This window comes from Pan paniscus, chromosome 11, assembly GCF_029289425.2.
Source record: "Pan paniscus chromosome 11, NHGRI_mPanPan1-v2.0_pri, whole genome shotgun sequence".
NCBI classification, from domain to species: domain Eukaryota; kingdom Metazoa; phylum Chordata; class Mammalia; order Primates; family Hominidae; genus Pan; species Pan paniscus.
Genome location: NC_073260.2, coordinates 18,711,880 through 18,739,076, shown reverse-complemented (window position 1 = coordinate 18,739,076; position 27,197 = coordinate 18,711,880). Strand labels below are relative to the sequence as shown.

At 37.3% G+C, this 27,197-nt stretch overlaps 1 protein-coding gene across 1 annotated transcript in view; it reads right to left on the bottom strand.

Annotated features, from left to right (window-relative positions):
- MEGF9 (multiple EGF like domains 9) overlaps positions 1–27,197 on the bottom strand; it is a 113,878-nt gene that overhangs the window by 6,110 nt on the left and 80,571 nt on the right. Inside the window, exons 3-5 of the mRNA XM_003833089.6 lie at positions 16,011–16,150; positions 5,818–5,961; positions 1,097–1,366 (exon numbers count right to left, since the gene is read on the bottom strand). Of these exons, the coding sequence (XP_003833137.2) occupies positions 1,097–1,366; positions 5,818–5,961; positions 16,011–16,150 (554 nt within the window). The remainder of the gene's footprint in view (positions 1–1,096; positions 1,367–5,817; positions 5,962–16,010; positions 16,151–27,197) is intronic.

Sequence of the window (27,197 nt, the reverse complement as noted above, 5' to 3'; positions counted from 1 at the left end):
TATTTTTAAAGCTCAGTTTCCTTATCTGTAAAATGTGAATAATAACATCAACTTTGCCGAGTTCTTGGGAAGGATTAAATGAAATAATATACTACACAGCATTATCACATTTAATGCTTACAGTGCTTGGCATATAGTAGGTACTCAATAAAAGTATTACTATTATTATTATAATTCTTCACCATGAAAGCCATATCAATTTATTCTAAAAAGAGGCAAAGTTTATATATATTACCTATTAGCTAATAAGAAAAATCATCAGTTCTGTCAGCTAACTATGGACAAAGTGTGCCTCCCAAATAGGTAAGAGAACTGAGTAGCAGGATCTCTAGCTAGTAATAGGGTTCAATCTGAATCTTTTTGCCTTGATCACTACAGTATAAAGATATCAAGAAAATGGCAGAAAGATGACAGTTGCCATAGACCAACTGTTCATCAGCCTCGTGTTCAGCATGTTAAGAATATCAAAGGGTGGTTTGTAGAACAGCATGGTCCAATCTCTCCGTGACCTAATAAACCCTCAATATCCTAACTCATCCTGAATTCATAATCATTAATTTTAATTACTCAGCTTTCCTATAAGAAATATTTTGCCATGTGGATAACTTTTGCTTTTAAAAATCAAAAGGAATATTATTATTTCCTCCATTGTACATGGGGAAACTTAGGCCCAAAGTTAGGACAGATGCTAGAATGAACTCCAGCTTCTCAGCTGGAACTTCTAACCAGATTAGATGTCCCTACTTCAAAAGACCTTTGAGGATCCCTCAAAGTGATGAGAATAAAGGAAGCAAAGAATAAAAGAAATGATAGGATTCTTAAATTATTAACATAAAAATAAAAATAGATGAAGAGAAAAATGTGAGAACATTTTGTCTCACTGTCGCAATGATTTTGTCTTGGTCCTCAAATTTCTGGAGTTGACTGTGGAGTGTCAGAAGAGCAGCAGGAATGGAAGGAAACCTCTTTAGGCAAATATCTATCAAAATCTATTTCCAGAAACTCCTCTGGTAGGCTTAGAAGGTTTTACAAAGCCTTCCATTTTTCACTGCTAGTTTTAGATATTAAATTTACAATCACTTAGGTGAAGTTTTACCTTTCTTGATGCAATTTCCCTCGAGGTCGTGAATATAACCTTCTAGGCAGTTCTCACACCAAAACCCAGTGGTGTTATGGAGGCAGTTGATGCACTCACCACTCTCGGGCTTACAAATCTTTGGAGTTTTAACTGGGTCCACATGGCCGTGACATTGGCACTTTCTACAGATGCTGTCAAAATTGTAATAGCCATTTTCACATTTATTGCAGTTCGGGCCTATGTAACCATCTTTACACTGGTCACATTCAGGTTCCAATTCACTCGATTCTAAAAGAGAGAATGCCAAAATAGTTTAGTACAGTCTGAAGCTACAATTAAAAATGCAAAACAACTACTAGTCCTTAAAAAGATTTATAATCCCAGAACTTTGGAGGCCAAGGTGGAAGGATTGCTTGAGCCCAGGAGTTTGCGACCAGCCTGGGCAACATGATGAGACCCGGTTTCTAATTGGTTTTTTATAAACCTTCCCTACTGTCTCCTCTCTAGAGACATATAATAATCTCTATTAATTAATTAAACTAATAATCTATAATCTATTTACTAATTTTCCAGCTTATTGTAGGAATGATGGGGCCATCCAGAGAACCTATTCATGTAGAGAGCAAAATAAATATGCTTACATAAGGAGTCTGAATGATTATGATGGGTTGGCACTCTCATAATTGTGTTATTCCCTTCTTTTTATAGATGACAGATTGGATAAAATATTGTTTTAACAAAAACTTCCTCCATCCCTCCCAAACTTAAATGTGAGTACTCCGCAGACTTCTATTCTTGGTTTCTTTCTCTTCTCTGCTCATTTTCCATGGGTGGCCTCATCCACTGACATCATCAACAATTCCAATATGTGTATGTGTATCTCTAGTCTACATCTCTGTCCTAAATTCCAAACTATATACTAACTTCCTGTACACCTGGATCCACAAACATCTCAAACTTAACATGTACAACGCTGTCCTCAGTATCTTCCCTTCCTGAGTCCTGTCTTCCTCCAATGTTCCCTAGATCTCAGTGAATGGTACCAACATCTACCCACTTGCATAAGCCAAAACACTGAGAATCATCTCTCAATCCTCTTCCTCCCTATGTCCCTTCTAAGCAGTTATCAATTCATATTAATTGTACCTGATTAAAGTCTTTCCAATCCACAGATGTCTCTTTCCATTCCCACTGGAGTGATCTTAGATTAAGCCTTCATCATTTCTCACCTAGATTATTGTAGCTACTTCCTCATGGTTCTTTTTATCACAATGCACCCCTACATTCACTTTGAACTTCAAAGTAAATAAGAATATGTTACTTCTCTAGAGAAATCTCTTCAATGGTTCCCTAACTCCTTCAGGATTAAGTGAAAATGTAATCGAATTTTTAGTACTTTTCATAATCTGACCTCTGCCTACTTCTCTCAACTTTTCTCTCTTCACTTCACACTCCACCACCCCCTAAGGTTCAGGCACATTAAATGGCTTAAAAGAACTCCTAAATACCCAAATACTGCCTGCTTTCTTCTCTCTGAGGTTTTGTACATACTACTTTCTCTGCATGGGACATCCTCTTGTCTCTCTCTTTCTAGTTCAGTTAGCAAATTCAATCTGTAGGAATTAACTCAGGTATTACTTCTCAGAAGCACAGAAGTTTTCCTTGATTCGCTCAGTTTGGGATAGGGTTAGTCTATGCTTAACTGTAACACATGTCATTTGAAATTGTAATTACCTAGTTACTTGTGTGTTTCTCCCATTAAACTATGAGCTATTTGACATTTTTCTGTCTTTATCGCCAATGTTTAGCACAGTGCCTAAAACACAGCATGTGTTCAATATATATCTACTGAGTAATTTCACTTTAGGCAGTAGGAACATAACAACTCATACCTATCTGTTTCCTTTTTATTCTTCATAGGATTTCAATTCTGGATTCTTAATTATATTTAATAAATAATTTTTAATAATTAACAAGTCATCTTTTAAATCTGCTAGATAAGATTAGTTCTTTCCTTAGAATTTACTATTATAATTACACTAACAGGATCACCCTGTTACCTAAACACAGACTAATGTTATTATAGCAGGAATACTTTACAGTGGTCATGGAACTTGTGGCAATGAATCATATTTCTGATGCTCTTTAAGAAAAATGAATTCCTTTCATCTTTCACTTTTACTTTTTAAAATGGCTTTGAGATATAATTTATATACCGTAACATTCAACCATTAAAAGTATACAATTCAATGGTTTTAGTATATTCCCAGAGTGTGCAACTGATAAAGAATTCTAACTTACCACTTACAATCCTAGTGGGTAGTGTGATCTCAACTAAGTTACTAAACTCTGGGCCTCAGCTTTCCATATTTCAAATAAAGGAATTAAACCAGAAATACTTAGGTTACTTTCAGCAATAAAAGGTGGCAGCTGAATTATTCATAACCCATGCAAACAATAATATGCAGGAAAAAAATTCTTAGTGAAAAGGCATATATTCCTTGTTCTCAATGAAGTTACAGCTTACAACAGTACCATATTTTACAGCATTTTTGTACTTCAACAACTATAGCAACAATAATCTAAAGAATTCCTGAGGAAATGACTGAAGGACTGAAATTAAGGTTTGTGAAAGCCTTTCATGCCTGTCATGGGCAGATCAACTGGACCTCAAATATGACATTCAATGTGCTGCCAGATGTTTCACTCCTTCTGCCTTATACTTTGTTTCTGCCATTCTTAAGTAGTTTCTTGATCAAATAAGCTGTTTTAAGATTTCTGTACCATTGTTCCTACTGATATTTTTATCTGAAATGTCCTTCCTTCTCCTGTCTACCTGCTAAATGCAGACTCCCATCACGAGACTCAGCTTTTATGTCACATCCTCTCTGAAGCCATTGCTGATATTCCCCCACTCCAGGCAAAGTAATTATTCCCTCTTGGTGCATCCACTATACATAAATACATGATATTGCACTGCAGTATGAGAGCTTGAGGGACAGGATAATTTCCTACTGGGAGGTATAGAAAAGTCTTCATGAAGCAGGTAACATTTGAATTGGGCCTTGCTAAGAAGGTCACCATCAAGAAAGCAAAAAATTAAACCACAAAATAGAAAAAATATTTATAAATCATATATCTGTTAAGGGACTTGTATCTAGAATATATAAAGAATTATTTCAACTCAATGATAACAAGATAAATAATCCAAATTGTAAATGTGCAAAGGATCTGAACAGACATTTCTCTAAATATATGAATGAACAATAAGCACATAACTAGCCATCAGGAACATGCAACTTAAAACCACAGTGGAATACCACACTTCATATCTACTAGGATGGCTATAATTATATAAAGGCGGATAGTAAGTGTTGGTGAAGCTGTGGAAAATTTGGAACCTACATACAGGGTTGGTGAGAATGAGAATGCAAAATGGTGTACTCATTTTGGAAAACAGTCTGACAGTTCCTCAAGAGGATAAACATAGTTACTACAGGACCCAGGAATTCCACTCCTAGGTATACACTGAAGATAAATGAAAATATATGTACATACAAAAACATGTATACAAATGTTCACAGCAGCATTATTTGTAATAGCTAAAAAGTGGAAACAACACAAATGTCTATCAATTGATGAAGAGAGCAATGAAATGGGGTATAACACAATAATATATTATTTAGTAACAAAAAGGAATGAAGTATTGAGACATATTATAACATGAATGAACTGAAAATACTATGCTAAGTGAAAAAAGCCAGACACACAAGGCCATGTATTGTATGACTTCATTTGTACGAAATGTTCAGAATGGGCAAATCCATAGAGCAGAAAAAGTAGGTTAGTGGTTGCCTAAGGCCAGAGGAAAAGGGAGTAATTGCTAATGATTATAGGATTGTTTTTTAGGTCCTTTTGTTGGGGGAGGTGATGAAAATTTCTAAAATTGATTGTGGTCATGGTTGCAAAACTTTGAGACTATGTACTAAAAAAACTGAATTTTGCATCTTAAATTGTATGAAATGTGAATTACAGCTCAACAAAGCTATTATTTAAACAGACAGGGAGAAAAGAAAGGAAAGAAAGAAAGAAAAGAAAGAAGGAAGGAAGGAAAGAAAGAAAGAAAGAAAGAAAGAAAAAGAAGGAAGGACGGAAGGAAGGAAGGAAGAAAGGAAGGAAGGAAGAAAAAGAAAGAAAGAAAGAAAGAAAGAAAGAAAGAAAGAAAGAAAGAAAGAAAGAAAGAAAGAAAGGAAAAAATTCAAACCAGCACCACCCAGCTAAGCTGCTTCGAAAGTCCTAGTAGAAAATATGTGAAATAATGAATGCTTACTGTTTTAAGCCACTAAATTTTAGGGTAATCGGTTATTTAGCAATAGATAACTAATATATATATCAGGATTAAATGAGTCAACTATATTTATTAGATTGCAATTAGTCAACATTATTCGGTATCTAGGAGGAACTAATTAGTAAATGTTACCTTGAAATAGGTGAGCAAAAGTTGCTCAGTCTTGAAGTTCCTGCATTAACTCATTATGCAGGTTTTTAGACACTTTAAGTCTCATTCACATATATATATTTGGATTAGATTATAAATTCCTGGAAAGGAAAACTTTTGCTGTTTTTATAACTCCCTTTCACCTATAGCATCCAGAACTTTATTCATCAATGCAACTTATACCTATTGATAACTGATTTTTTTTTTCCCTCTAAAATGAAAAGTTAGAGAAAGGCCTTACTTATAGAGCAGGTGCCTGTAGATGTCACTGCTGAACAAGGGCAGCGAAGACATTCTTTAGTGGCATCAGGACTCTGATAAAATCCTTCTTTACATTCTTCACAGTGATTTCCTTTGCTATTTTCCTGGCAGTTTAAACAAGCACCTAAAAGAAGCAAATTATTTTGAAAAGTTAAAGATTTACCTTGAAAGCCAAGTAACTTTCAAAAATCATGCCTGCAACAAAAAGATCATAAGAAAAAGAAAAACTAATAGGGATTGGATAGAGTTAATTTCTACCCCACCTGATTTCTATACTGCCCATGTCTATGAATTGTGTCCCCTACTAGATTGTAAGCTCCTTAGGGAAAGGTGGGATACAAGATTAGTGGCTCAATAAACCCTTGCTGGTTGATCTGATTACATACCAAAAGTAGCAACTATACGCCAAGGAGAAAATAAAAACAATCCAAATACATATTAATAGAAGAATACATAAATTGTGGCATTTTCATAAGTGAACTAATCATACATGCATGAACATGCACAAATCTTTTTTTTTTTTTTTTTAGAGATGGGGCCTCCCAAGTGGCTGGGACTACAGGAGCATGCCATTACACCCGGCTAATTTTTAAATTATTTTATGAGACAGGATTTCACTGTGTTGCCCAGGCTGATACTGAACTCTCAGCCTCCAGCGATTCTCCTGCGTCGGCCTCCCAAAGTTTTGGGATTACAGGCGTGAGCCATTAGATTAGCCACCCAGCCTAAATCTTAAAAAGAACGTTGGTTGAAAAGCAAATTGGGGAATAACACATACAGAAAGAGAATACTTACTAAAATTTAAAAACCACACTAAGCCCACTAAGCAAATGGATACAGAGTACACTAACCAGATGGATATAAACATGAGGTAAAAATTAAAATGTGGATTGCGAGGGTATAGGGGAATTTTATACTCTGCTTGTCTCTGTGGAGGGAGGGGGGTAAAACAGGACTAGGGAGGAAAAGAGGACCTCAACTTTATTGAAATTTTCTATTTCAAAGATGTAACTATATACCTATATATATAAATATGAAGCAAAATGTCAAAATGTTAATCTTTATTATTAATAATTCTGGGTGTGAGTGTATGGGTATTTGCTATATTATTCTCCATAGCTTTATATATTTAAAAATTTAAAGTAAAAATAAAAACAATTAATAAAAGAAGAAAACAAAACAGTTAGGTTTTGTAATAATACTCCCTTGGCACTCTATTAGTAAGGATGTTCTACAGACATGGAAGCAGCATAACATTTGAAAATACAAAATGAGAAAGTGTAGCATAATTTACATTCCTTCCTTATGGGGCCAGGAAGATTCAAAGGGACACTCAGAACTACTATTATGGAAATTAGTGAGTAAACTCTACATAGAAATCTAGGAAGATAATGACATTTTACAAAGTAAGCTAACTACAGTTCAATGCTAAAACTATTCGTAAAAGTCTTGATTTCTTTTCCTTACTAGCAGAAATATTTTTAAAAGGGGAGAGAGAATAAGGCTGTGAAATAAAATGGTCTCACAACTGAAGCAAAACTTGAAAAAAACAAAAGAATGAAAATGTCATCAACCTACATATTAAAAAGCTCAATTCTTTTATTTTTTTTTTCTTTTGAGATGGAGATCGCTCTGTGGCTCAAGCTAGAGTGCAGTGGCATGATCTCTGCTCACCACTCACTGCAACCTCCATCTTCAGGTTCAAGTGATCCTCCTGCCTCAGCTTCCCAAGTACCTGGGATTACAGGCGCATGTCACCACGCCTGGCTAATTTTTGTATTTTAGTAGAGATAGGGTTTCACTATGTTGGCCAGGCCGGTCTCGAACTTCTGACCTCAAGTGATGCGCCCATGTAGGCCTCCCTAGTGTAAATCTCAATTCTTAACTGACTACAGCAAAATTCCCCCAAACTTCATAAATTTATTGTGAAAGATATCTTCAAAAGTTTATGTGAACACAACATTAAATCAAACTTGTATGTAAATATCATCGTTTTCAATCATGTAATTGTAAAGGCCTGATAGTGTTAATGATATTTTTCCCACATAACAAAGTAGTATATATTCATGCTGTGGTAGACACTTTAGGTACTGGCTTCTTTCAGATCTTCTTGTGATCTCTCTTTAGCTATGTATCTTTGTGACAATAAAAAACAGCTGAAAAATACATACTAGGAAACTGGAGTTTTGCTCTAAAAATAAAACAATTTTAAAAGTTAAACTGTTCCTCAGGTTGGACACGTCAAAACCTGCATTATGTGTGAAATCTGTCTACCTACTCTCCCCCTTTTAAAAATGTTCAATACAAAGAATTTTTAAGAGAAAAAGTTCTGATAAAGTGCTAAGCTTTAATATAAAAAATACCTGGAAAAAAAAAAGCTAACAGTTCCATAGTCAAATCTGGAGGTTCAGGGTAAGATGCAGTCCAATAATAAGTCCTTTGTGCATAGCTGATGTGACAAGAAAAGATCATGTTGCTACCCTTTATATACATATATACGTACATACATATATATATATGTATGTATGTATATGCCAGGCATGGTGGCTCACGCCTGTAATCCCAGCACTTTGGGAGGCCAAGGCAGGCGGATTACCTGAGGTCAAGAGTTCGAGACCAGCCTGACCAACATGGTGAAACCCTATCTCTATTAAAAATACAAAATTAGTCAGGTGTGGTGGTGCATGCCTGTAATCCCAGCTACTCAGAAGGATGAGACAGGAGAATCACTTGAATCTGGAAAGCAGAGGTTGTGGTGAGCCGAGATCACACAATTGCACTCCAGCCTGGGCAACAAGAGTGAAACTCCTTTTCAAAAATAATAATAATAAATAAATACATATATGTAAGTGTGTGTGTGTGTGTACACACACACACACACTTGTAATCCTTTACTCCTACAGGGCTACTGGGCTTACATGCTTACTATTTTGGGGCTTTTTACTATTCTAAATAAGACTCCACATGTTTATGACTACCACAATATAATTCTACTCTCTTAAGCCATTTATACCAGAATATTTTTTCCAGAATAATTTTTTATTTCTGTTTGTTTTTTGGCCATACCCTGCAATGAGAAATCAATGAGTAAAAAAAAAAAAATAACCTTACGGGGTAAACAATACTATCTCAAAAGTAAAAATGAAAGCAAGTATAAGTATAAAATTTAGCCCAACACAGGGGCTCAAACCTGTAATCCCAGCACTTTGGGAGGTCAGTGCAGGTGGATTGCTTGAGCCCCAGAGTTTGAGACCAGCCTGGGCAACAGGGCAAAATACTGTCTCTACAAAAAATACAAAAATTAGCTGGGTGTGGTGGTGCATGCCTGAGTCCCAGCTACTCAGGAGGCTGAGGTGAGAGGATCGCTTGAGTCTGGAAGGTTGAGGCTGTAGTGAGCTATGATCATGCCACTGCACTCCAGCCCAGGAAACAGAGCAAGACCCTGTCTCAGAAGAAAAAAAAATAAATTAAAAAAAGAATAAAATTCATTGATTCTTAAATATTCATCACTGTTTACATTGCTTTAAGGTGCATGTACCTAAAGTACAACTATAGAGAAAGAAAACAAATAAATTAAAGATAGGCCAGACATAAATAACCAAAGCGTTAACAACAGTCGTGAAAGGCAATAGCCCTTTCAGAGTTTTTCTCCCTCTAGTCTTCAAATTATCTCTAGTATACATGCATCACTTTTATTTTTTATTATCTTGATTTTTATTATTGTAAAATAACACACTGTAAAATATATCACATACACATTGTAAAATATTTCAAGAACTCAAGCAATTTGAAACACTTCATATATATTTAATAATTATTTATTTTTACAATAAAAATAAAGACCATAACGTTTAAAACCTATATACAGTAGAAACTAATGATGTGAGTTTGCTTCTTTAATAGCTTACAACTCCTCTGTGAGAGGCAACATAGCATTAAGAAATGGTATGGGGCCGGGTGCGGTGGCTCACGCCTGTAATCCCAGCACTCTGGGAGGCCGAGGCGGTCGGATCACGAGATCAGGAGATCAAGACCATCCTGGCTAACACGGTGAAACCCCGTCTCTACTAAAAATATAAAAAATTAGCCGGGAATGGTGGTGGGCGCCTGTAGTCCCAGCTACTCGGGAGGCTGAGGCAGGAGAATGGCGTGAATCCGGGAGGTGGAGCTTGCAGTGAGCCCAGATCAGCCACTGCACTCCAGCCTGGGCGACAGAGCAAGACTCTGTCTCAAGAAAAAAAAAAAAAAAAGGTGGTATGGGATTTAATGTCAAATTTGTGTTCCATTTCCAGCTGAACTTCTCACAAACTAAGTTACCTTAAGCAAACAGCTTCTCTGATTTTCACTTTTCTAATCTGTAAAATGGGATAATAATTCTTTGGCTAACGATTTAATATAATGTGAGCATTTCAAAGGGTGAAAGACTATTCCATAGGACATAATGTTTTCTCTTTATGTCTTAATTTCCTCATCTGTAAATTTTAAAAGCTGAACTAGATGAAATCTAAGGTTTCCTTTAAATCTAAAATCTAAGAATCTTTCTTTTATGATAAATGATACATAAAAATAAGCTGAAGTTTAACATTGTTCATTATGCTCTGCCTGGAACCCCCCAAAATATAACAATACTGCCCTAAAACTCACATTCTCATTGCTGAAAGATGGCCAAAGGGTGGATCAAAAGAAAAAGGAATGTTTCCTGAAGATGATTTTTTCATGCTCCTTGACTAAGCATCTCAAAAATCTTTGTAGAGATAACCAAGAAAATAACTAGTCAAAGAAAGGAATGTAGGGCTCCTTTCCAGCCAAATTCAGGGACAAAACATTGAAAACATACATTGTTACCTGCAAAAAGACCTTTCCTTATTCCTTTATTTATTTTACCATTTCATCATTTATATATAAACCTATCTGAAATACAGTAATGTGCTTTGTTGTAGGAAGAAATGCCTTACCCTCTTTATAGAACAAAAGGCAAGCTTTAACCCGTCAAACTGAAAGAAGGCCAGTATGGAGCCCAGGTTAACAAGGGAGAGAGTAACAGGGCATAAGGTCAGAGAGAAAGGCAGGGCCCAGAAAATGTAAAACCAGATAGGCCATAGAGAGATGTTTGAATTTTATTTATTCCAAAAGGGATGAGAAGCCATTGGAGGGCTTAAGCATGAAAATGACATGATCTGGTTTTACATTTTAAAAAGATTGCTCTGGTTGTTATGTGGAGACTAACTGTGGTGGGGTGGGGATCAGAGAATAGGGAGAGAAGAGAGGAGGCTGAAAGGCCAGATGAGACTGTGCCAAAGTAGTTCAAAGAGATGACAGTGGCTTGGGCAAGGATGATGCAATAAAAGTCATGAACAGTGGTCGGATTCAGGGTATGTTTTGAAGATAGGGCTGATGGAATATACTGATGAGCTGGATATTTGCAGTAAGAAAAAGGAGAAAAATAAAAAATGACTACTAGGCTTTGGGACTGAGTAACTTGGTGAAATGGATAGAGGAGGCTTAACTTATAAAGTTGAAAAAAAAGTTGTTTTGGATGTGTTAGGTATATAATGCCAATTAAAACAAGTGGATATTTGACGGTTGGATATTTGAGTGTGGAGATCAATGGAGAAATGCAAATCTGATAATAAGCACATATACAGATGGCATTTAAATTAAATCCAGGGTTAAGGGGGAAAATGAGCTAAAACAAACAAACAAATACAAATTAAATCCAGGGGACTGAATGAGACCACTTAGGGAGAAAGTTTAAATGGCAAAGACAAACTTGACAAGCTCTGAGCCCTGAGGCACTCCAGTGCTTGTAGCTGAACTGAGGAAGATGTAGTAGAACAAATAAGAAGGAAAAGCTGGTTAGGTAGCACAAAAACTACGAAAGCATGATACTCTGAAGTAAGTATCATTGGGGAATAGAGGATTGGTCAACTCAGTCAAGCTGCTCAGGTCAAGTTACCCATCATGGGACACTATGAATACATAAAGGTACATTGGATTTTCAAAGGAAGTATATTATATGAACATAAAGTTCCAGTTTTAAAAATAATATCCCCCCACTTCCATTTTAAGGGAAACGTGCTTAATAAAGAAAATCTACAGGAGTAGAAAAATACAGGAGTAGAAAGGGGTAAAAAATCATCCTAGGAAATCTCTCATTAAGATTTTTAGGCTGGGCTCCGTGGCTCAAGCCTGTAATCCAAGGACTTTGGGAGGCCGAGACGGGTGGATCACCTAATGTCAGGAGTTCAAGATCAACCTGGCCACCATGGTGAAACCCCGTGTCTACTAAAAATACAAAAATTAGCTGGGCGTGTGATGGCTGGCGCCTGTAATCCCAGCTACTTGGGAGGCTGAAGCAGGAGAATCGCTTGAACCCGGGAGCCAGAGGTTGCAGTGAGCCGAGATTGTGCCATGTACTCCAGCCTGGGTGACAGAGCAAGACTCGGTCTCAAAAAAAAAAAAAAGATTTTTAGTACTTCTCTTTGTAATCCTTCCTCATTTACAGGGGTTTGGCTTTTGTTTTTTAACTAGTCTAATTATATGGCATATGTTATTTTATACCTTGCTTCTTTCACTTTCTCATATTGCTATATATCATTCTTTAAAACATTTTATCAGCCAGGCACAGTGGCTCACATCTGTAATCCCACCACTTTAGGAGGCCGAGGCAGGCGGATCACCTGAGGTCAGGAGTTCGAGACCAGCCTGCCCAACATGGCAAAACCCCGTCTCTACTAAAAATACAAAAAATTAGCCGGGCGTGGTGGTGGGCGCCTGTAATCCCAGCTACTTGGGAGGCTGAGGCAGGAGAATTGCTTGAACCCAGGAGGCGGAGGTTGCAGTAAGCCAAGATCGCGCCACCATACTCCACCCTGGGCAACAAGAGTGAAACTCCGTTTCAGAAAAAACAAAACAAAACAAAACATTTTATCGAGAACATAATAACAGTTACCATTTACTGATTACTTGTGATGGACCAGGCACTATATGAAGGCTGTACAAGTGTACTGCATTTAATCTTCACGACAACCCACTAGGCAGTTACTGCTATTATATCAAATTTATAGATGAAGAAACAGATTAAGCAACTTGCTCAAGGTAAGGTCAACATTTGGTTTTCTGTGTTTTTAATAATATACTGCCTAGATAACAGTATTTACTTAATACCCTATTGTGAGAAATTGGGTTGCCTAACTTCTTAAAATTGTAACTACCATTTTGGTGAGCATCTCTGAACATAACCTTCTTAAGAATTTAGAATTCTTTCCTTAGAATAGATTCCTGGAAATAGAACTACCAGATCAAAGAACAATTTTTAAGATTTCTCATACTTACTCTCAAATTGCTTTCCAAAATGTTTATTCAAATATATCTTACCACAAAAAAAGAGTACTTTGAAAATCTACTTCAATCTAAAACACAAGGTATAGAAAAACAGTAGAGGGGGTGAAAATAGGACTGTGAAAACACAGTAAGTGGCCACCAGAGGGCAACCTTATCACAGCACTGTTGAAAATAAAGTCACTTGACGAGAGTGGTTTTATATAAAGCTTGTAATTTTAAATAAAGTATTTGCACTCCTTCACGTTGGATTCCACTTTTATTATAATTCCAAACAAAGAACCCATTTATTTCTCTTACTACTAGCTGCTTTTAGAAACCATAACCATGAAAAAGAATTATTTTGCCTTAAATTATCTCCAGAGAAAGGACAGGTCAGCACTTACATGACAGTAAAGAGAGTGGCCCCATTACCTTAAGAAAAATTAAAACTGAGAATCAGCAATGTAGACTGCTTTTCGGTACTGTAAAAGATCTAAGGAGTAATTTTAATCGACTCAGTATAATGAAGTATTCCTGTTGTTACTCAGTATTGAAAATAATCTTTCCTCTGTACGCCTTTCCATTCATTTGTTCATTTATTTGATAAAAATTTAGTGAGTAGTTACTATATGCTAAAGCTCCATGCTAGAGATTGTGTATACAATGGTGAAAAAAAAAAAGTTCTTGCCCTCATGAGTGAGCCATATGTGACTCAGAATCACAAATAAATACACAATTACAAATTGTGAAAAGTGCTATGAAAAAATACAAGTATATGTGAGAGCATATAATAGGGAAATTACCATTAAGCCTAGAGCATCAGGAAATGCTTTCTAATGAAGTGGCCTTTAATTGACGACCCGAGGGAAGAATATGATTTAATAAGGCAGAGGGGTCAAGGATGGAGGTAGAGGTGGATTAGAAAAACCATTCTTGGCAGAGGAAAGATCATATATGAGAACCCTGGGACCAGGGAACATGCCTTGTTTTAGAAATAAAAGCCAGTCTGACCGGATCACAGATGTAAAGAAAAAGAACGCCACAAGATAAAACTGGCAAATAGGCAGAGACAAGATCACATAAAAGAAAAAAAAAATTTCTTCTAAATCAATTTGTTTTACTATAGAGTATTTGAATAAAGAATAAACTTTCAACCGATTTTTCCAGGGTACTTTTGACTTCAAATATTTTGCCACCCTGTTCTCATAAAAACACTTGTACTTGTCAGACTAGTGTGTCCTGATTTTTTTTGCTTGTTTGTTTGGGAAAAAAAATGTTTCCAAGGAAGGACACTTAATTCTTACATTTAGGAAAACTAAGATCAGAAGTTAATTGGCTTTAGTTTTTAATGGTTTGACTAAGTTTGCCTAAATGTGGTTTTCTTTGTTTTTATATTGCTTAGGGTTTGCTGAACTTTCTGAATCTGTCGGTTGATGCCTTTAATCCATTTGGAAAATTCATGGCCATTTTCTCTTCAGATATTACTGGGATCCAGTATCACTTTCCTCTCTTTTTAGATCTCCAATTACATTTACGCTAAACCTTTTGGCTATGTCCCACATCTTCCCTGCTCTGTTCTTCCCATTATATTTTCTCGAAATGCTTCAGTTTGGATATTTTTAATTGTACTGTATTCAAGTCTTCTAACTTTGTCTTCACTGTATACAATCTAGTTAGATTAATGCAATGAGTTATTAATTCACATGTTGTATTTTTCAGTTCCAGTTTGTTCATTTGATTTTTTAGAGATTCCAATTTCTATTGACATTTTGCCTCTCTTCACCTATTTTGTCTGATTTTCCCTTTATTGTATGAAAATACTAACTTTAGTCAAGTCTTTCTAAGCTAACTCTAACATCTAGATCACCTAAAGGTCTGCTTCCATTGTTCATTTTTTTTCTCTTTGGTATTGGTCAGATTTTTCTGTCTTTGCATTGTCCAGTATTTTTTATTGTATGCCGGACACAGTATATAAAAGAACCAGAGAGGGCTCCCCTTTCATCTGTTAGGCAGATATAATGAGAGAATTACTTCAATCCAATCAGAAGGTGAGGCGGCTTGAGGGTGGACTGTAATTTTAGTATGAGTTAATCAACTTCTGGTTCCTTACTATTTCTTGGTCATGGCCCTCTAAAGCTTTTGCTTGACAGCCTAGCAAGTCTGTTTCTCCTTAGCCCTAAAAGACTGTGAGAGATTCGTATTGGCCTTTGGTAATTTGAGCCTAGGTCCCACTGCATGCACCTTCAGAGTCTGAAGACATCTTGAGGGGGAGATAATTGAATGTCTCTTTCTAAAGGGATTTTGTCTCCTCAGCACAAGACTGAAAGAGAAAGAGATTTTTTTCTACCTTCCTGGCCCAGCCTTCCATCTTTTGCATAGTCGGCTAATATCCTGTGGGAAAGCTGGCCTTGTGTTTGGGGATCCTCTTGTTTCCAACCATCATGCGAGCCTCAAATGACTGCCAAAAACACTTCTTGTATCTCTTTCCTAAAGAAGAATTCCTTTGCTTGGGTCTAGCTCATTCTTCGCCTATGCTCAGAATCAGCAAGTGTCCCCTGGAAAGACAATGGCTGGTGATCATCAGTTTACCTAGGAAGAGTTCCAACCTTTCTGGAATTTTAGTTCCTATAGTTCTCCTTGCCTCCATAGGTATATGATTTTTTTTTTTTAATTTACGTACTTTTTCAAGTTTGTTGTAGCAGGAGTTTGGCTTGCTGTGATCTAGTACATCCTACTTAGAAGATAAAGGCCCTTCCAAACTATTTCATAAGAATCAACCTATAGCTGAAAGATTTCCAAATTAAAAGAACAGTGGAATAATTACATGACAAAGTTAAGGAAAGTACGTACCTGTGAGGGCATCGCAACTGGCAGACCGATTATTGCATTGGCAGGGCAAGCAGCCATTCTTACTAAAGCCATAATATCCATCTTGGCATCGGTCACATATAGAGCCAATGACACCCACTTTGCACTGGCATTTCCCAGAACTGCAAATAAAAGCAAAGACAATGAATAAAAGTAAATCAAATTTAAAAGTTGTATTGAGTAACACCCCAGAAGGGAAAGAAAGCCCAGCTCATGTAAATCATATATACTTACCATATCTCAAAGCCTTGTGTCCAAAGAAATCACCTATCAAATTCTGTATTGCTATTAAAAGCTGTCTAGTGTATTGCATAATGCAATTTCTTAGCTAACAAATAATTTTACAGAAAATTTAAAATGGAGGCATTTGAAAGCAGGAGTAATAATGATGATGCAGTGAGCTATCATTTATTGAGGGCTTATGTCAATAAATATATTTTTTCTCTAATCCTCAAGGTAGTTCTACCTGGTGAGGGTCATAACACTTATTTTACTACTGAGAAAATTCAGATGAAGTTACTGTCCTCAGCTAGTAAGTCAAGTCTATTCATACAAAGCCAGACTTTTCCCCACCATACTATCTACTCCTAAGATTGACTCTAAATTGGTACAAGAAATTTGTCTGCCAAATAACTTGATATCCACTTAGGTATCAAGCTTCATTCTGTAGATCCAAAGCATTACAATTCACCATCTATATAGGTCCTGACTCCAGTGATGGTGTTTATGCCCTGTCCACAATAAATCTTGGTCTCTTTTCTCACTGCAAGTAAATTTCAGGTCTTTAACAAAGGCTGAGAAATCTTATTGCTTGAAGAGAAGCTGCAGCCTAACAAAGTCAAAGGTTCTCAGAGATATAAGCCCAAATATTTTGATGTTTAAAGCTTAAATAAAATTTGTACTGATCATAGTATAGATGTTTTTAAAAATGCAACAAAAATTTACATTATCTAATTTATACTATCAAGCATGAATCTATGAATCTTAAGTAATTTAGTAAAGAAAAAAGAAAAGAAGCCACACACATATACAGTCTTACACAAGAATATCCCAAGGTACTTAAAGATCTAGCAAAGAAAACCTGTATTCATAAAAAATAAAATTCAGGAATATTTTATGACTCAATAAGAAGGAACCAGTCAATCGAAGCCCCTCTATACTATCAGAAAATTATAAAGAACATAACGTACCTTTCAAAGAATGGCTTACAACACTTCATCAGCTTATTTCCAAGGCTTTTAAAATGTTAATCAAAATATGCTTACTCCTCATTCCTCTAAATACGTTATTCAATATACAAAAGGATAAACAGTTACTTTCAATGATGGTGTTTGCCTAACCCACAACCTACAAGAAGAAGGTATTAGTTTCGAACACAAAATCACTTAATAATATTGTGTAACCATAATATAGCCAATGTTCCCAAAGTAGTTGCTATTCCTGAAGTGGGTTTTCCCTTAATAATTCCCTTAATAAGTCTTGGATAAAAGACTTTCTATCTGGAGGATCTGCTCCTTAATTGCTGATTTAAAGTGACTTAATGAATCTTGATAAAGTAGTTGTCTGAGTGTACATACCATGCTTTATTTTTTCCTGGGTGATTTTTGTTCGTTTTTGTTTTGTTTTTTGAGAAAGGGTCTCATTTAGTCCCCTAGGCTGCAGTGGCACGATTTCGGCTCACTGCAGCCTCAACTTCCTGGGTTCAGGTGGTCCTTCTGCCTCAGCCCCTCAAGTAGCTGGGACTACAGGTATGCGCCACCACATCAGGCTAATTTTTGTATTTTTTATGGAGACAGGGTTTTCCCCTGTTGCCCAGGCTGGTCTCAAACTCCTGAGCTCAAGCAATCCTCCTGCCTTGGCCTCCGAAAGTGCTAGCATTACAGGTATGAGACACCATGCATGGCCAGATTTTAAAACAACAAGTAAAAAAAAAGGTGCTTTTCTCTCTTTTAAAAGAAAATATAGGCCGGGCGTGGCGGCTCACACCTTTATCCCAGCACTTTGGGAGGCTGAGGTGGGTGGGTCACTTGAGGTCACAAGTTCAAGACCAGTGATCAGCCTGGCCAACATGGTGAAACCCTGTCTCTACCGAAAATACAAAAATTAGTCAGAGTGGTGGTGTGTGCCTGTAGTTCCAGCTACCTGGGAGGCTGAAGCAGGAGAACTGCTTGAACCCGGAAGACGGAGGGTGCAGTGAGCCAAGATCATATCACTGCATTCCAGCTTGGGTGACAGAGTGAGACTCTGTCTCAAAAAAAAAAGAAAAAAAGAAGTGAGGAATTTTGGTTGTGAGGCTGCACTACTAGTGCTTTTGCATCATGTTATTCATGGCCCAAGGCCAATTTCTGCATGTATAAGAATTAAATTTATCAGGCATGGTGGCACATGCCTATAGTCCCAGCTACTCAGGAGGCTGAGGCAGGAAGATCACTTGAGCCCAGGAGTTCTAGGCTGCCTGAACTACTCCAACTGCAGTTAAACAGGAATAAACAGCTGGGTCCACTTATCTCAAATTAAACCTGTCTCTCATAAAGCCTCACAGACCAAGAAACACAGGAGACTAATCCTGCAACCACCCAATGGGTTCACCTTGCCCACTGCCTAGGCAGAGCTGATTTATCAAGATGGGGGAATTGCAATACAGAAAGAGTAATTCATGCAGAGCCAGCTGTGCAGGAGACCAGAGCTTTATTATTACTCAAATCAGTTTCCCTAAGTATTCAGGGATTAGGGTTTTTAAGGACAACTTGGTGGGTGGGGTGAAACCAGGGAGCCAGAAGTGCTGACTGGTTAGGCAGGAAATGACATCACAGGGAACTGAAGCCATCCTCTTGAGCTGAGTGTGCCATGAGCGGGCCTGTGAATAGCCACTGTACTCCAGCCTGGGCAACACAGGGAGACTCTGTCTCTTAAAAAAAGATTTAAATCGGCCAGGTGCAGCGGCTCATGCCTGTAATCCTAGCACTTTCGGAGGCTGAGGTGAGTGGATCACGAGGTCAGGAGTTCGAGACCAGCCTGGCCAACATAGTGAAACCTCGTCTCTACTAAAAATACAAAAATTAGCAGGGCATGGTGGCACACACCTGTAGTCCCAGCTACTCGGGAGGCTGAGGCAGGAGAATCGCTTGAATCTGTGAGGTGGAGGTTGTGGTGAGCCAAGATTGTGCCACTGCACTCCAGCCTGGGTGACAGCGAGACTCTGTCTCACACACACACAAAAAAAACCAAAAAGAAAGAAAAGAAATCACTCAGCAAATATAAAGCTTTGCCTGTGTGACTTCCTTCATAGAATAAAGACTTTACAACACTCCCTTTCATGGTCTCTCTCTGTTAAAGACTTGAATGCTTTCTGAAGCAAAGGTCAATGATATAAATGCAATGAAACCAAAAAAGAAAAAAAAAAGGCTGTTAACAGACCACTTATGCTTATCCATAGATTTGAAATGAAAGAACCAAAACCCACAGCTTCATAACTGGAGAATAAATGTGTAGAACTGGATTTTAAATAGAAATCAGACATCTGTACTATGAGATCAGCTAACAATTTAAGATAAAATTTGCTTATCTGGTCTTAATGACATGTTGCTAGTAAAGTAACAAGACAGCACAAAAATTATATCAGAAAAAAAAGAATATAGAATTATTCATAAAGGGAGCATAAGCATTGTGGAGCTACGCTGCATTAAGTGTAACTATGCATATACTACACATTTCTTAAATTATCCCAAAAGGGATTCTCAGATTTTCTTGTGGTAGTAATGCTCAGTTATAGAATTTACATACTCATGGGTGTGAACAACTCCTGTAAGGTTTTAACACTTTAGAAAAAAGCATTTTTTAAGTGTATATAAATAATAACATATTTTACAACACTAATAGTCATTACTTTTTCAAAAGAAAAAGTGTATCATCTCAAGATATGGTACATACCTATGTCACATGAATACAAGCCAAATTACCTTTTTAAAGATTCTGTTTAAGATGAGTGGGTGGAGAAGCTTCAGAATTTCCATTATTTTACAGTCACATTGATTAGGTGGGATGGGTATAATACAGGAAAGGAGTATCAGAGTTTATGGAAAAAACCAGCCCGAGGAAACAGAGTTTGGTTCATATTCCAGCTCTACTAGTGACTAGCTGGCACAAAGTATTCATTCTATCTTGGCCTCTGTATTCTCATTTGTTAAGTGAAGACAATTATACCAACCTTTGTAGTATATTAAAAATTGCATACACAATGCATTTAGCACAGTGTCTGGCACATACTCAGTACTCAAAAATGAAAGCAACTATGAACATGATGACAGTGATCCTAGATCTTAAATATTTTCTGAGAATTCTAAGGAAAGTAGGTTAGAATTCCCAGTTGGCAAAGTCAGGGAAGACTAAGTTACTTACTTTTAAAATTTAGAATTTATAAGTAATTTAAAATTTTAGAATTCTGTTAATAAAACTAAAAAAAAGCAAAACATTAAAGGATAATTACTAGTTTGTAGCAAAAATATGGCTAGAAAAAGAGAGCACATTATAAACACATGGTAGAAACAGTTTTGGGGAAAAAAAATTTAATCGAGAAGAGAAAGGATCTGCAAAATCCTACATTAGGTGGGATCAAAGCCAGCTGGACCTGACTTGCTTTTCTACCAACTAGTTAATGATTTATTTCTAAATTGTTAAATGTCTTGGCATGTTTTTTGTTATCAAGAAAGTCTATTTTCTTCCTAAGATTTACAAGATATAAAGTACGTGTGTATGTATATTTTTAGGTATCACATTATCAATTTTAACTCAAGCAGTTACAGAATAACTTAAAAATTATACATAGTTCTTTCCTTTTTCTTTTTTTTTGAGATGGAGTCTTGCTCTGTCACCCAGGTTGGAGTGGTGCAGTGGCACAATCTCGGCTTACTGCAACCTCCGCCTCCCGGGTTCAAGCGATTCTCCTGCCTCAGCCTCCCAAGTAGCTGGGACTACAGGCATGCACTATCACGCCCGGCTAATTTTTGTATTTTTAGCAGAAACAGAGTTTCGTCATGTTGGCCAGGCTGGTCTCAAACTCCTGACCTCAAGTGATCCACCCGCCTGGGCTTCCCAAAGTGCTGGGATTACAGGTGTGAGCCACTGCGCCCAGCCCATAGTTCTAATTAGAGAAAATTAATTCATTTGTGGTCATTTGGGAACTTTTGCTTTTCCCCTTTCCTTCTTCCTCAGACATTACACATGTTGACATTCTGACATGAAGACAATAAGAAACACAATTAAGAGATAATGAAATGTATCAATTTTCTTCTTCCTCCACTTTTAAAAATGAACTTAAAAATAACATTTTAAGCTATTTTTAAATAACTAAAAAACAATTTACTTTGGGAAGAGACTGAAACTAGTAATTAAAAGTCTGAAATCAGTAATACCAAACTGCTGATTATAAACTCGCTCAATATATTAAAATCGAACTTTAAAAGGTAGCTAGAAAAAGTTTTTCCAGCTAGAAAAAGGTTTTATATGGAAAAATAAAATAAAAAGTTATTAAAAATTCTTAATTTCATGTCTGGGTCATGATTTTGTAGAGGTAAGAAAATAATAGTTTCTCCTCTTTTGTTAAAAGAAACTTAATAATTGGACTTTCTGGCAAAAGATTATCTGAATTTAGTGTTCCTCTGTCTTTCCACAGTTATGGAAAAGATCATTATGCAATAAGCGAGGCTTCTGGAGGAAAAAAAGGATAGCTTTATTGTTGAAAACATTGGGCTATTATGCTAAACATTCCTTGTATTTTTGAGGGCAAATAGTCTAAAATATGTTTAGAGGAAATCCATATTCAGACAGAAATTCTTGTGGTTTTTTTTTTTTTTTCAGAGACAGAGGACAGTTTATTCCTCCAAACAAAAGCAGTAGCTAGAGTAGAGTATCAGCATTTGCACCATGTCCCCAAACCTCAGTTCCCAACGGTCATGCAACGAGGGCCAGTGATGCCTGCATATGAGGTGGGTTGTTACAGAAGAAGAACCCCAAACTCAGAGAATCCAAATCTTTTATAATGGACAGTGAGCTTACCTGATCTTTGCCCAGGAGGGAGACTTTATTTTTATTATATTGGACAGTGGCAAATCTGTTCTTTACTCAAGAGGAAGATATTAGCTCTATTTTCCAAGGCAGTTTGCTATGCAAATATCCTTGAATAAATAGTCCAGAACAAGGCAGTGCCTCTGCTTGCAAAAGCACAAGAGACCTTTAGAGAATTGTCTTGAAACAATAACCACCTCTCAATGATACAATCTCTTAGCCTCTGAAAACTTTTCTCATGAGTACAACACTCCAGTCATGATGACTTTGTTTTGTTTTTTGTTTTTTGATACAGGGTCTCACTGTGTGGCCCAGGCTGGAGTGTAGTGGTGCGATCACAGCTCACTGCAGCCTCAACCTCCCTGGCTCAAGAAATCCTCCCACCTCAATCTCTTGAGTGTGGAACTACAGGCATGTGCCACCATGCCTGGATAACTTTTTGAAATTTATTTTTTGTAGAGACAGGTTCTCATTATATTGTCCAGGCTGGTCTCAACCTCCTGGGCTCAAGCAATCCTTCAGCCTTGTTCTCCCAAAGTGCTGGGATTACCGGTGTGAGCCACTGTGCCTGGCCCAGTCATGATGATTAATCTGAACAACAGAGCCAAATCCTGCCTGCGACACATTTTAAATAAACTTTTATTGGAACACAGGCTAGGTGCAGTGGCTCATGCCTGTAATCCCAGCACTTTGACAGGCCAAGGAAGGCGGATCACCTGAAGCCAGGAGTTCGAGACCAGCCTGGCTAACATGGCAAAACACCGTCTCTACTAAAAATACAAAAATTAATGGCATGGTGGCACACGGCTGTAATTCCAGCTACTCGGGAGGCTGAGGCATGAGACTTGCTTGAATCTGGGAGGCGGAGGTTGTTGCAGTGAGGCAAGATTGTGCCACTGCACTCCAGCCTGGGTGACAGAGTGAGACTGTCCCAAAAAAAATTTTTGGCTGGGTGCAGTGGCTCACATCTGTAATCCCAGCACTTTGGGAGGCCAAGGAGGATGGACCACCTGAGGTCAGGAGTTCAAGACCATCCTGGACAATATGGTGAAACCCGTCTCTACTAAAAATACAAAAATTAGCTAGGCGTGGTGGCACGCACCTGTAGTCCCAGCTACTCAGGAGGCTGAGGCAGGCGAATTGCTTGAACCTGGGAGGCAGAGGTTGCAGTGAGCTGAGATCGCATCACTGCACTCCAGCCTGGGCAACAGAGTGAGACTCCGTCTCAAAAAAAAAAAAAGAAAAGTTTTATTGGAACACAGCCATTAATTTACGTATTGTCTATGGCTATTTTCACTCTTTAATGGTACAGTTCAGTATACCTTGACTATCTGCCCATTGCTGAGTAGCCTTTTTTGCTATTATTTTTAATTGACAAATAACAATTGTACATATTTATGGGGTACAGTGTGGTATGTCAATACAAAGCCTATATGTATACTTTCATATCTGTTAACCAACCTTTGGCTATCTTCCCCTCCCACCTTTTCTACCTTTAATAACCACTATTCTACTTTCTACTTCTATGAGATCAACATTTTTAGTTCCCACATAAGTAAGAACATGCAGTATTTCTGCATCTGTCTGACTTCACTTAAGATAATGTTCTTCAAGTTCATCCATTGTGCCATGAATGATAGAATTTCATTCTTTTTTATGGCTAACTAGTGTTCCATTGCACACATTTTCTTTAGCCACTCTTCTGGTGATGGACACAGAGGTTGATTCTGTATCTTGGCTATTGCGAAGTGCTGCAATAAACATGGGCATGCAAATATCTCTTTGGCATACTAACTTCCTTTCCTATAGATATACACCCAGTAGAGGGATTGTTGGATCATATGATAGTTCTATTTTTAGTTTTCTGAGGAACTTCCATACTGTTTTTCATAATGGCTGTGCTAATTTACATTTCCACTAGAACAGTGTATAAGAGTCCCCTTTTCTCTGCATCTTTGCCGGCCTTTATTCTTTGCCTTTTTGATAACAGACATTCTAATGGGGGTGAGATGACATCTCATTGTAGTTTTGATTTGTACTTCTCTGATGATTAGTGATGTTGAGTACTTTTCATTTGTATGTTTTTGTTTGAGAAATGTTAATTCAGCTCCTTTGCCCATTTTTAAAATTATTTGTTTACTGGTTGTTGAGGTGTTTGAAGATATCTGGATATTAGTCTCTTTCAGATGAATAGTTTGCAAATATCTTCTCCCATTCTGCATATTGTCTTTTCACTCTGTTGATTGCTGCCTTTGCTGTGCAAACGTTTTTTAACTGGATCCGATCCCATTTGTCTATTTTTGCTTTTATTGTCTGTGCTGATGAGGTCTTCACAAAATCTCTGCCCAGACCACTGCCCTGAAACATTTCTTCTATGTTTTCTGCCAGTAGTTTCATAGTTTTCAGTCTTGCATTTAGTTCTTTAGTCAATTTGGAAACGATTTTTGTATATGGTGAGAGATAAAGGTCTAGTTTCATTTTTCTGCATATGGATATCCAGTTTCCCCAGCACCACTTATTGAAGAGACTGTCCCATTCCCAATGAATGTTTTTGGCACCTCTGAGAATCAAGTGGCTGTAAGTATGTGGATTCATTTCTAAATTCTTTATTCCATTCCATTAGTCTATGTGTCTGTTTTTATGCCAGTACCATGTTGTTTTGGTTACTAAAGTTTTGTAGTATATTTTGAAGTCCAGCAGTGTGTTGCCTCCAGCTTTGTTCTTTTTGCTCAGAATTTGAGTATTTGAGGTCCTCTGTGGTTCCATATGAATTTGATTGCATTTTTTTTTTTTTCTGAGATGGAGTCTTGCCCTGTCACCCGGGCTGGAGTGCAGTGGTGCAATCTCAGCTCACTGCAACCTCCACCTCCCAGGTTCAAGCAATTCTCCTGCCTCAGCCTCCTGAGTAGCTGGGATTACAGGTGTGCACCACCATGCCTGGGTAATTTTTGTATTTTTAGTAGAAATGGGGTTTTGCCATGTTGGCCAGGCTGGTCTTGAACTCCTGACCTTAAGTGATCTGCCAGTCTCAGCCTCCCAAAGTGCTGGCATTACAGGTATGAGCCACTGTGCCCGGCCCTGTATTTTCTATTTCTGTGAAGAATGCCATAGATATTTTGATAGGGATAGCATTAAATCTGTAGATCACTTTTGGTAGTATGGTTATTTTCACAATATTAATTCTTCTTCTCCTTCTCCTTCCTCACCTTCTCCTTCTCCTTCTCCTCCTCCTCTTTTTTTGAGATGGAGTCTCACTCTGTTGCCAGGCTGGAGTGCAGTGATGCGATCTCAGCTCACTGCAACCTCCACCTCCCAGGTTCAAGTGATTTGCCTGCCTCAGCCTCCTGAATAGCTGGGACTATAGGTGCATGCTACCACGCCCAGCTAATTTTTGTATTTTTAGTAGAGACAGGTTTCACCATATTGGCCAAGATGGTCTTGATCTCTTTACCTGGTGATCCACCCACCTCGGCCTCCCAAGAACCCAGCCCACAATATGAATTCTTCCAACCCATAAACATAGAATATCTTTTAATTTTTTAAATGTCCTAATCAATTTCCTTTCATCAGTGTTTTATAGTTTTCCTTGTAGAAATCTTTCATATTCGTGGATAAATTTATTCCTAAGTGTTTTTTTTTTGGAGCTATTTTAAATAGGATTGGTTTTTAAAAATTTTTTTTCCGCTATTTCATTGTTGCTGTGTAAAAACAGCACTGATTTTTTATGTTGATTTTGTGTCCTCCAACTTTACTGAATTCATTTATCAGTTCTAAGGGCTTTTTGGTGGAGCTTTTAGGGTTTTCTATATAAAAGATCATGTCATCTGCAAACAGACAATTTGATTTCCTCCTTTCCAATTTGGATGCCCTTTATTTCTTTCTCTTGCCTAATTGCTCTGGCTAGGACTTCTGGTATTATGTTGAATAGGAGTGGTGAAAGTGGGCATCCTTGTCTTTTTCCAGTTCTTAGGGGAAAGGCATTCACCTTTTCCCCACTCTGTATGATGCTGGCTGTTGGTTTGTCATATAGGCCTTTATTATTCTGAGGTACGTTTCTTCTGTCTATTTTTTGAGTGTTTTTATCATGAAGGAATGTTGAATTTTATCAAATGCTTTTTCTGCATCCACTGAGATGATCATGTGGTTACTGTCCTTCATTCTGTTGATTGATGTATCACGTTTATTGATTTGCATGTGTTGAACCACCCTTGCATCCCTAGTATAAATCCCACTTGATCATGGTGTATTTTCTTTTTAATGTGTTGTTGGATTTGGTTTGCAAGTATTCTGTTGGGGATTTATGAGCCTATGTTATTCAGGGATATGGGCCTGTAGTTTTCTTTTTTGTGTTGTGTCCTTGTCTGGTTTTGGTATCAGGGTGATGCTAGCCTTACCGAATGAGTTAGGGAGAATTCCCTTCTCTTTGATTTTTTGGAATAGTTTCAGGAGGATTAGTATTAGTTCTTCTTCATATGTTTGGTAGAATTTGGCTATGAATGCAACCAGTGGGCTTTTCTTTATTGGGAGGCTTTTTATTGCTGATTCAATCTCATTACCTGTTACTGGGCTGTCCAGGTTTTCCATTTCTTCCTGATTCAGTCTTGGTAGCTTGCATGTTTCCATACAAGCAGAATTTATCCATTTTCACTAGGTTTTCAGATTTCTTGGCATACAGTTGTTTGTAATAGCCTCTAATGATCCTTTGTATTTCTGTGGCATCAGTTGTAATGTCCTCTTTTTCATTTCTGATTTTATTTCTTTAGGTTTTTTCTCTTTTTTTCTTGGTTAGTCTAGCTGATGGTTTCTCAATTTTGTTTATCTTTTCAAAGCCAACTTTTTATTTAGCTGATTTTTTGTATTGCTTTTTAGTCTCAATTTTAAAATTTTTGCCCTAATCTTTATTATGTCTTTCCTTCTGCTAATTTTGAGTTTTGTTTTTTCTGGCTTTTCTAGTTCCTTAAGCTGGATCATTAGGTTGTTTATTTGAAATTTTGCTAGTTTTTTAATACAAGTGTTTATTGCTATAAAGTTTCCTTTTGATACTGTGTTTGCTCTATCCCATAGCATGGTATGGGATGTTGCGTTTCTATTTTCATTTGCTCCAAG